This window comes from Clarias gariepinus, chromosome 11 (genome assembly GCF_024256425.1).
Source record: "Clarias gariepinus isolate MV-2021 ecotype Netherlands chromosome 11, CGAR_prim_01v2, whole genome shotgun sequence".
NCBI lineage: Eukaryota > Metazoa > Chordata > Actinopteri > Siluriformes > Clariidae > Clarias > Clarias gariepinus.
In genome coordinates, this window is record NC_071110.1 from 21,793,218 (window position 1) to 21,805,000 (window position 11,783).

Here is an 11,783-nt window from a genome sequence, read left to right on the forward strand (position 1 = left end):
TTTATGCATTTATAACTTTCAAAATTACTTTATATTAATTCACACCCATTATAAACTTTTAACATTTTAAGATCATGTTTGAGCCTATGCTGAACAAAGGAAATATATAATTATTCATAATAAAAATTATTTGATAATAATAATAATAATAATAATAAAGAAATAAATGTTATTAAAATTAAATAAAATTAAATAAATTAAATTCAAACGATGCCACTAGAGGGCAGTGTAAGACTGAACAGATACTGTACCTCTTTTGTATTACGGTTCACCTGTTTTATAGTCATTAATTTGTATAATAAAAACAAGTCAGTGGAAATGAATGTTCTTATTTTCTTTTTTAATCAAATGAAGTCCTTTATTATTTCTTTGCACTGACATGTTTTGTTATAGCACAACACCCCACACAAAGCAAAGAAGCCTGGTTTACACTTGTCACATGTTGGTTCTCCGGGAAGATTTTAAATTAAAGTGTGATAACATGTCAGAAACAAAACCATGTGCACCAAGTTATTAAGTTACTTTGATTTAGTTGTAAAATGTTTAGTGATTTTACGCACAGTGATGTTCAACAAGCTGATGAGCTCTAGCTCTTTTTAAACTTTTAAACTTCCATTGTGATTGCATTCATTATTTGTTAATCTACCTTGCCAAATATAGAGAAAATAAATCAGTATGTGCATTATTCTAGCAACGTACTTTTCCTTCCATGCAGGATACAAAAATACAGGATGACTTGTGTGAGGGAGGATTCCCAGACCCAAGCGTGAGTGATAAACTGGTGCAAACTTCATAACATTTATAAAGCAATATAATTTAGGTGTTTGTGTAACTTTAAATTCTCTCATGTGGACATCTTGTGCCTGTAGGATGATGAGAGTCCTAGCGGTATGAACAAAATAAGTTTCATGCTCATGGGAAAAACAGGAAATTCAGATGACTTCATTTCCAGTAAGGAGACCCCATTACATGATGTTCATAAAATTGCAATAGAGACAATACCTTTATTTAAAAAATTGTTGCTACTAAGAGAAATAATTACATCATAAGTGATGTTAAAATGAATGCGGCAGCTTATTACTGCATTTCTTTCTATTAGAAATACCGAGATGGATGAAAACACCAGATCACAGTGGACGCAACATAGTCAGGACGTCTGAATTTCTCAACCGATATACAAAGATAAAGAAAGGTCGCGAGGAGCTTTGCAGAACTCTCATCAGTGTAGTCCTGTAAGTGTCATTTGTCTAAATTAAAGCGTCAGCACCCATAATGTCACCCAGTTCGTGATGAGTATTTACAGCAACTAAGTAAAATCAAAATGTTGTTTGTTAGATGAAGAATGTTTGCATTTATATTACATTTTACATTTAGGCATGTATCATTGGACATTTTCCAAGAATTTTTTAATTAAAGAATAGACCCAAATAAGTTATTAGTTTTATAATTCATAAGTTGTTTTAAAATGTTGTTAAGTTACTATAATGCGTTATTCTTGAAGCATCGTAATCCATAAAAGAGTTTGTAAGGTTAAAAACTGTTAAAAGAGTTTAGGAGGACTTTAAAGAGGCTTAGGAGTTTCCTAAGCAGGTGAGAAAAATGGTATTGGGATGAAGATGAAGTCTTAGCAACTCTGAGCAAGGAAAAGATTAAATATGAGGCGCCGTATAGGGCTTAAATCAAACTTTACTCACGCACACACATATGAAACACTTGCATACACATATATGAAACACTCACACATACATATATACTACTAACTGCTCAAACAACTACATATGAAACACTTGCATACACATATATGAAACACTCACACATACATATATACTACTAACTGCTCAAACAACTACATATGAAATGCGCGCGCACATACATACATACTTTCCGCGCACACACATACATACTTTCCGCGCATATACATACATACTTTCCGCGCACATACATACATACTTTCCGCGCACATACATACATACTTTCCGCGCATATACATACATACTTTCCGCGCACATACATACATACTTTCCGCGCATATACATACACACTTTCCGCGCACACGCACGCACGCACACACACACATACATACTTTCTGTGCACGCGCACAAAGCCAACTGTAGCGGTGTAGGGAACGAGTGATCAACGGATCTTTAGTTTAGCGGAAAAGGGAATGGATAATTTCCTTTAAGTCATTACATATCGCTGGAGTGTGAAAAAATTTTACTCGAAAAAGAATTTATATTTTTATTATAATTATTATCGAGGCGAGGACATCATATAAATAGGACACAATAATTTACATTTTGATTTAATAAAGAAACCATTCGTATTATATAGGCTAGTAATCTGTAAAAATAAATAAATAAATAATACGTTTTATATTTTTTATGGTATCAGTTTTTGTTTCAATAAATAATCTATATTTAATGTCCGTAGCGTGAAATTTCCACAGCAGCAGGTATCCGAGGTGCTTGTGTTACCATGGTAACGCAAGGAGGAAGTGACGTTGCATGGTGTTCTGAATGGTGGAATTTTGTAGAGTGAAGTTCCCTTTTCAGACATTTCCTGCGCAGGGTGTAGGGTGTAGTCATTTCAATGTATATGAACTTCATTCTCCCTGATTAGTAGTAGCGTTTCTTAAATAGACCGTTAATGGACAGTTTAGAAGACAACGAGTGATTTATTTATCACCACAAAAGTGGGTGATATGGGGGGGTCGGAACAGTGTTTGTCCCGTGGGATTCCGATGAGTTGTTGTTCATATTAGCGAAGGCGAGGAAACACATTTCACAAAACAGTATTTCTTTCTGTTGTAGGATCCGACATATTAGCCACAGATTCCGTGCTTTAATTTTCTTTTTGCAAATCATCACCTGCGTTTTCTGCCGCTGAAATATTCAGACATTATGTGGATAGTTCTGAATATGCCATGTGATTGAGCAGTGATGATACAAACCAGTACTACCATTCAGGGAGAATGAAGCGACAAGTCCGTCTACACTGAAATGCCTTCCTTTTACACTGAAATGCCTTCCGGTTACACTGAAATGCCTTCCTTTTACACTGAAATGCCTTCCGGTTACACTGAGAATCTCATAGGTGAATGTGCGAGAAGAGTTTGTATGTGTGTGCGCGGAAAGTATGTATGTGTGTGCGCGGAAAGTATGTATGTGTGTGCGCGGAAAGTATGTATGTATGTGCGCGGAAAGTATGTATGTATGTGCGCGGAAAGTATGTATGTGTGTGCGCGGAAAGTATGTATGTATGTGCGCGGAAAGTATGTATGTGTGTGCGCGGAAAGTATGTATGTGTGTGCGCGGAAAGTATGTATGTATGTGCGCGGAAAGTATGTATGTGTGTGCGCGGAAAGTATGTATGTATGTGCGCGCGCATTTCATATGTAGTTGTTTGAGCAGTTAGTAGTATATATGTATGTGTGAGTGTTTCATATATGTGTATGCAAGTGTTTCATATGTAGTTGTTTGAGCAGTTAGTAGTATATATGTATGTGTGAGTGTTTCATATATGTGTATGCAAGTGTTTCATATGTGTGTGCGTGAGTAAAGTTTGATTTAAGCCCTATACGGCGCCTCATAATTAAAACTACGAATCAAATTTTAATAGGGGGATTTGGCTGAGCTTAAATTCAAATATAGTCTTTATTTTATAGCAGTCGGCCCAAAGGAAGAGAAGATATGCTACTTTGAAATTTAAAAGAAAACCGCCATTATGTCATAATCAAATCGACCTTGATAAAATCATTAGTTCATCTCAAAATTTAACAGAGGACACTTTTTAAATACAGGCTTATGAGTTTGCAATTGAAACCTACTTAGTAAACGCCATCTCTCACCTTCATTCCGCACACTTCACGGGTAACACATAATAAGGATAAGTGAATAAATAATAATATTATATTCCTGCATAATAAGTGAATAAAATCCCAGATTTATTGGCAACAATCTTAACAACCTAAACACATATAACTGCCAAAAAGTATAAATATTTTATCATATCAGTAAAACAAGAGCACTGTGTTTTCTCCCAAAGGTATAAAGTTACCAGCAATATTTATAGCTGGTAAAGCGATTCATTTTTGTTTTTCTGATAATTACTAACCTTCTTTTTTAAGTCCTTAAATATTAAGAGAGCTGGAGCTGTAAACTGCCCATAAGTGTTCATGGAAGGGTTAAGTTTGAGAAAACAATCATACCTCTAAGTTTAGAATTAACAGGATGTCTTTTGGCCATATCTTTTAAATGCTTTATTAGTAATTCATTAATAATTATTTTGTTTCTCCACTTTGGTTGTCAGAGAGGATGAATCAGACAAGAGTGAAAGCACTGAAGATGCGGTATGTAGCTGCCATGAACAATACCGCATGGAAAACACTTCTCAGCAATTTCTTTAGTGTCGTGGGATCCAAGAAAGACAAGAAAAAAAATGTTATAACAGTAACATTAAGAACAAACAAACACAAAAATGTCTTAAGTAATACATTTAGAAACAAAATGTGGATTTAAATAGAATCACAAGGTACAGTCATAAGCAAAGCAGCAACAATATGGTGCCATTAAATTCATCAGGAAATGATCTTGCATTATAAGAACTTAATATTCATGCAGCAATAAAAAAAATAACCAGATTTGGTCCAGAAAGTGATTTTCTATTGTGAGTTTTTTTTTGTTTTTTGTTTTTAGAAATTTGATGATAAAATTCAATACGTGCTTGACATGCTGTCCTTGGGTTCTATGGAAAATTTATGGATGGAGAGAATCTTGAACCGGGTACCAGGTCAGCTGAAGGTGTCAACAAGATCAATTCAGGTTCTCACAGAAGAAATTAAAGATGATTATAGGCTGAGTTCTAAGAAAGCTATAGGTAAGCTATATGTTAAAGTGTTCTATTGGTCTGTGAAGGAGAGCATGCTTCACCTACACAAAGCATTAACACTACAACTTCTTTCTTTATTTCATCCAATACTGTTAATTTATAAGAAATTCCTTTATACAGATACGTGAAATAGATTATTTATTCAAATCTTGAGTTCTTTTAGCTTCCTGGTTACAAGAGTTAGAAGCTTTTCTTAGGCAAATAATGGTTTTCACTCGCATACAAACTTCTATGGTGATAGTATTTAGAAAACCATACATGTTTATATTAGTGACGTGTTATTTGGAATTAATTTGACAAAAATTTACAAGAATACTTAACAATAACAATGTCAATAAATCAACCCCCGCCCATACCCCCCCCCCCCCCCCAAAGTGAATTTTGTGCTGCATGACTGGAGAGAGAAAGTACAGAAAGAGGACACACTTCCACTTCACAGACAAGAGTAAGAGTCATTCAAATACTTCCTTACATGTTTTTTAAACAAAGAATTACGATGAGATTAAAATGGAGAACTCCAGCTTAAATTATACCACGTAGTCTAGACCACATTAGGCATAAAACAGTATGTGGCATTCAATTATAGGAAAATAATTCATGCCAGCGTTGTGTAATTCAACCCAATGCAATGCAAAGGAATGATGTTCCTATATATAGGATTTATATAGTATTTGTTGGTTTACAATTCCTTTCAGGATGGCAGTTATTCCCAAGCCATGGGAGGCATCTTTCCATCAGGCGCTAAAATCGATGAGCCAGAATCTCCATTTCATCAACCCCCTCATGCAGTCTGTGATCAATCTGTGGCATACCTTCTACGAGTGAGCAGAAACACTGTTCTATATAGATATATATCTTTGTTTGTTCGACATTTGACAAACAAAAGGAAATACATGCCAAAAAACTTTTTTATTTGTATTACAAGTAATGATGTTGAAAACTTAATTTAAATAAAGATAAAACATTGTCTTTCATTCTTCTTTCTTTCCATTCTTTCTAAATTCTTCCTCTGCTTAACTGTGTACGATGCATTCTAATCTTCTTGCACAGGAATTTGCGTCTTCTCGATGTAACAGAGTTCCAGTCCAGAGAAAAGGCTTTGGAGCTTGCTGGCTTTCAGCAAATTGTCACCCGACACATTGAAAGTGCTCAGGCCACTCTGCTTCACAAGTAAACTGCTGTTAATTTAATTTTATGTGTAGTACCAATGGGATCTTATATTCAGTCTTTTTTTTTTTAAATGTTTGTTTAAAATTGGATAAATATTAAAAATGAATTCAGCTCAGTTTCTATAATTTACTTAAATAGTGTATTTTTAGGTCGCCTTGTGGCAAATGTAAGAAAAAAATAGCTTGGATTGATGTGATGTCTAATGGGAAGTGATAAAGAGAATAGAAGTGTATGGACAGCATTAACAATGGGATTTTTATTTAGCTATTTATTGATTTATTTTGATAAAACAGGTGGTTTCCTGAGGTGCAACAAATTTACTACCATGGAAGCCAGTCCAACTTGGTACCCAAAACTACTGAGCGATCGCGGCTGCAGTCGTTCTTCAACTGCGCAGCTGCTCTAATGTCTTCCCAGCTTCAGGAGATGGCTGTGGAGTCTATTAATGAGTACACGGACCTCATAGTTCCAGATCCAGTAAGGCATACAGTGCATGCAATGTGGTGATATTAACTTCTTAAATGTCCAGATAAATATTTGCTCATTATCCTTAAAGTACAGAGCTGTGAATTGTTCAGTAATTGCAGCGATACTAACAGAAGTGGTAAAGGTGGTTTTATTTTTATAGTTTTATAACACATTTAAAACATTGGTATGATTTATGATTTTGGTATGATTTATGATTTTTAACCGCATGTTTGCTTGAACCAGTAATTTCTGCATCTCCAGTGGAAAAGCTACTTCAGCAGGCATTTCACTCAGAAGACATTATAGAGTAATGCTGTGATATATATATATATATATATATATATATATATATATATATATATATATATATGTTATGAACTAACATCTCTGCTTAGAAATCATGAAGTGAGGTTTTGTTAGATATTGTTGAATAAATTATTGCCACTTGCTAAATGTAAACCAGTTCTTTCAAAAAGCCATATTACAAATAAAATCATTTAAAACAAAGCATTTTTGCTTGCCCCATGGTTGTTCTATTTGGCTCACTTGGTATATTTTTTACACTAGGTTATTGAATGTACTTTCCTGGGTAACACTTTTGCTCATGTGTATCTGTATGCATCTTTTAGTTTAGAGTACGTTGCGTTTAATATGTCTAACATGTCTTTGCTTTAACCTCCAGCGTTTAATTTATTCATGTCTCCTTTCCCATGAAGCATTCAGCAAACCCCTATAAGCATCCTGGATTTGTTCTGCGACTGATCCTGAGGCAGAACAAGATAATACTTGAGCCAGAATTTAATGCCTTTGAGGCCATTTTGCTGAATGTCTACGATGCTATGTTGACATGCATCAGCTCGGTGCCTCGAGTCGAGACAGACATGTACACGAAATGGGTAAGAGTCTGTATATTTTCTTTCTAAAGCCTTCTGTCAAAGAAATGAGATGTCATGCACTGATAATAATGGATCAAATAAAAAGACTTGACAAGGACAGGTTTGATTGAATAATTCCTTTACATTTTCTACACAGTTTTATATTTTGCTTTTCTACTGTAGCCAGGCACTGAGCATACCACAATCCTGAAACCCATCATCCCGCCTGAGATTGTGCAGGAAGGAAAGGACGGAATTCAGAGGATGATACGTGAGGAGAAAACTTTGCCAAGTGAGCATGTGCACATGTATGACAAATTTGCTCCGCTGGTATCGAAAGTGGCTGAAGAGGAGGTAGAACAGTTCCTGTTGGAGGATCATTCCTACCAGGACTTAATGACGGAGGTGACACGCTACCAGGAGCTGGCTGATGAGATTCAGTGTGACTGTGGCAAGGTCAGTTTAAGTGTGGCGATTTATTTATTTATTGGGTTATCATTCATAGGGATTTTGTATTTTTTTAATTAGTTTGGAAATTCAGAAGCAGTACAGAGGGAAAAACATCAGATTTTTGTCTAAAGGGCAGAGGAGGGTAGAGTAGCCAAAAAATTTACTCAAGTATGAGTAGCTGTGCAAAATAATATTACTCAAGTGGAAGTAAAAAGTAGTCAATGAACTACTTAAGTACTGAGTAACTGTATATATTAATGTGTGTGTATATATATATATATATATATAGAGAGAGAGAGAGAGAGAGAGAGAGAGAAAGAGAGAGAGAGAGAACACCGCAGTATAAAGCTAATCTTTTGCAAGCGAAACATGCTTTGCATATGATGCCAGGGATGCCAGCTGAAGATTTTCTCCCACAATGCCGCCTGACTACGTGTGGTTATTGTTATTGCGGCTAATTGGTCCAACAGAGTCATGTGATTATTGTTGCTGCATCTGATTGGTAAAACAGTTATGCGGTTGTTTAGTGGAGTAAGAGTAGCATTTCTTCTTCACAAATCTACTCAAGTAAAAATAAAAAGTATGGTGCGGTAAAAGAAGTACTCAAGTAAATGTACCAGAGTAAATGTAACTCTTTACCACCCACCTCTGCTGAAGGACCACAATATTGCAGGCCCTTTATAGGCTAAATGTGTAAACAGTACTTAATTAAATATTGCTTATTGAAATTATAGTAAATGCTGGTCTGGAATGGACAAACAACTGTAAAAAAACAACAGTGCTAAGCCTATAACAGCAGGGAAAAATATCTTATGTGATATTGGGTTTAATAGTTACATTTACAAAACACAATTAATATGGTCAGAGATTTATACAGGATTTTGTCACTGTTGTTAAATCCTACAGATTGTACGCTTCGGTATGTTCGAAGTGCACTGCCAGCAGCTTATCCGTGTACTAGTGAAGCGTGCGGAAGGACTCAGGAAGAAACTGGTCACCCGTCTACTGAAGGACCACCAGAATTGCAGTAAAAAGTGAGTGCTAATATTTATCTTACTCTTGGAATCCAATGTATAACTCAAACCGAACAGATGTGCACAGATGTGATATCTATGACCAACAGTAAAGAAACAATCAACAAACTTATATTTAGTGCTAATTTGTTATAAAAACACAAAAAGTTGAGACAAATACAGTTCAATCTATATTCTGTGATGATCACACTGTGTCTAATGAAACCTTAACCACCAGTTCTGGATCAATAATCTCTCAAGACAAACTTTTACTATACAGTATCTCAAAAAAGGTGCAATATTGTTCTTTAAATTTTCCTCACCCATGTGTGTGTTTGTGTGTGTGTGTGCATGTGTGTGTGTGTGTGTGCGTGCTTGCCCATGTGTATCACCAATGCTTACAGATTATGTGAAGACTTTGAGGAGATTGAATCACAAGCCATTAGCATTCCTCCAAACACACACAAGCTCATTGCTCTTGAGGTGATAATGCACTTCCAGATTTATTAACCACTTATTAGCTCTGTTTCATTTAAGTGAACTCTAGATCTGACTTGAAGTTTTTTCCCCATTACAGAACTACATCAACAATGTTAAAACTGAGGAGATGCCCAACCTGCAGCTCCAGTTGAATGATTCCATTATTCGTATGTCCTTTTTGGCTGGTTATGGGTTTTCTGCACTGGACATAAACCTAAACAAAAAGACCTTCCAGTGGTACATGAAAATGCCTTCCATCTTATCCAAGCACGAAGAGATTGTTAAGGAAAAGACTGTGGAATTCCAGGCTTTACTTACGGTAAGAAAAACCATCACATCATATCAATGAAACATTACCCAAATTTGATGTAAACAAATATTAATCTTTTGGCCCCAGTGATTTAACCCAGCCATAACACAGCGGAGAATATTATGTATACCCTTTGGTAAACAAGAGATGGCAAACAAGCTTAAGTAAAGCATATAATAAGTGTTCAGTTAGTAACTTACCTCATACTATAAATTAATAACAATCTGTAATGAAGCCAAAACAAATTTACAACAGAAACAAGAAGGATATGTCTTTTCAACGACTGCATTAGCGTTTATGAGCTGTGTGATATTAACAACTTCATTTATTGCGAGCAGCTGCGGTGCGAGCAGCTCGTGGAAGAACTGGAAGGCTATGCCAAGGATGTGGAAGATTTTACCGCTTACGGGGACATGTCCGAACTCAGCACGTATCTAAAAAAGGCTCAGATGCTCAATTCCAAGCTGGATGCTGCCATGGAGCAAGTAAGTCAATAAAAATCCAAGTCACCAAACCACACAAGGGAATGGCTATGTATCCTGGTTTTTAGTCCTGCAGTATACTGTACATGTGAAGAATTTGTACATTACCTTTAGCTTTGTACAACGTTATATAACATGTATAACATTTTTATGAACAAATATGCAAAAGCAGATCAGCTCAAGCATTGTTTCATTGTTTCATTATGATTCTTTACCCCAAGATTGAGGGCTTTAATGTGGAAGAAGAAGCCTTTGGATGGCCCCTCACCCAGTACCCTCTACACAAGATAGTCCAAGACCAGCTGCTCCCCTACCTTAACTTGTATCAGACCGCTACTGACTTTCAGTCTGATCACCATCGGTGGCTTCATGGCACTCTCATGTCTGTCAACCCAGACAAGGTGGAGGGTGATGTCAGCAACTACTGGCGCTCATTTAACAAACTGGAAAGAGGTTTACATGACTCACCTTTCGCTCTTAACCTCATTTCCGAAGTCAAAGTTCAAATAGAGGACTTCAAGCAGCACATCCCCTTAGTTCAGGTACTATATATAAATATATAAAATATGTCCCCAAAAATGTCCATAGTATGTTGCACATGTCCTGTAAAAGAATGCATGGCACTTGTTTTAAAGTCTCTGAATATATTGTACCTCTACTCCTAATGTTATTCAGCTAATTACACAATTTAAATTCACATTTTCTGGCATGAATATGTGTTTTAAAGCATAAAGTATAAATTTTATGTTTTTTATTTGTTTGTTTTGTATAAAGCATAAACAGTCTGTTTAACAGTTGAGGGCACTGGTGGCTCAATGGTAGGTGTCTCACCTGCCTTGCAGAAGACCTGGGTTTAATTCCCAATCAAGGAAGGTTGCGTCAGGAAGGGCACTCGGCGTAAAACCTGAGAGTCAAACATTTTCCATTTTATCTCTAAACATATCTTTCTCCTCCAGGTGCTGTGTAATCCAGGCTTGCGGGACCGTCACTGGGATGCCATGTCAGCCGTGGTGGGTTTCCCCCTGAAGCCTTCAGAACAGGATGCCCATATGTCCCACTTCATTTCCATGAACCTTGCAGTCCACTTGCCCAAATTCGAGGGCATCAACGAAGCAGCCAGCAAAGAGTATTCACTGGAGAAGGCCATGGAGCGCATGATTGAGGAATGGGTAGATATTAAGTTCAACCTGCTGCCCTACCGCGAGTCTGGGACGTCTATTCTATCCTCAGTGGATGAGATACAGATGCTGCTGGATGACCATATAGTCAAGACACAGACGATGCGCGGCTCGGCCTTCATTAAACCCTTCGAGACAGAGATACTGTAAGTAGCTTTTATGGCAACTTATGAACATGGCAAATTTACAAGAAAAAAACTCTCATGAGTCTGGCTAATATCACCAGCATTCATAAAAAAGATACAGCTAATGCTAAAATAAGTCTGTTGTTTGTTAGGCAGATGGATTAATCTGTGAGTTTGTGTTGTAGAGACTGGGAGCGCAAGCTGCTGCTGATGCAGAATATTTTAGACGAGTGGCTAAAGGTGCAGTCCACGTGGCTTTACCTGGAGCCCATTTTCAGTTCTCCAGACATAATGGCCCAGATGCCAGAAGAGGGTTCTTCCTTTACCACGGTGGATAAAACCTGG

The 11,783-nt window shown here is 36.6% G+C and overlaps 1 protein-coding gene across 1 annotated transcript in view; it reads left to right on the forward strand.

Annotated features, from left to right (window-relative positions):
* The first annotated feature begins 875 nt into the window (after positions 1-875).
* LOC128533255 (dynein axonemal heavy chain 7-like) overlaps positions 876-11,783 on the forward strand; it is a 45,758-nt gene continuing 34,850 nt past the window's right edge. Inside the window, exons 1-17 of the mRNA XM_053507509.1 lie at positions 876-951; positions 1,100-1,232; positions 4,309-4,348; positions 4,695-4,875; positions 5,263-5,332; positions 5,583-5,708; positions 5,938-6,057; positions 6,351-6,534; positions 7,242-7,421; positions 7,584-7,856; positions 8,757-8,884; positions 9,268-9,346; positions 9,441-9,662; positions 9,992-10,138; positions 10,357-10,677; positions 11,092-11,459; positions 11,624-11,783. The exon at positions 11,624-11,783 is cut by the window's right edge and continues 27 nt beyond it. Of these exons, the coding sequence (XP_053363484.1) occupies positions 891-951; positions 1,100-1,232; positions 4,309-4,348; positions 4,695-4,875; positions 5,263-5,332; positions 5,583-5,708; positions 5,938-6,057; positions 6,351-6,534; positions 7,242-7,421; positions 7,584-7,856; positions 8,757-8,884; positions 9,268-9,346; positions 9,441-9,662; positions 9,992-10,138; positions 10,357-10,677; positions 11,092-11,459; positions 11,624-11,783 (2,793 nt within the window). The 5' untranslated portion in view covers positions 876-890. The remainder of the gene's footprint in view (positions 952-1,099; positions 1,233-4,308; positions 4,349-4,694; positions 4,876-5,262; positions 5,333-5,582; positions 5,709-5,937; positions 6,058-6,350; positions 6,535-7,241; positions 7,422-7,583; positions 7,857-8,756; positions 8,885-9,267; positions 9,347-9,440; positions 9,663-9,991; positions 10,139-10,356; positions 10,678-11,091; positions 11,460-11,623) is intronic.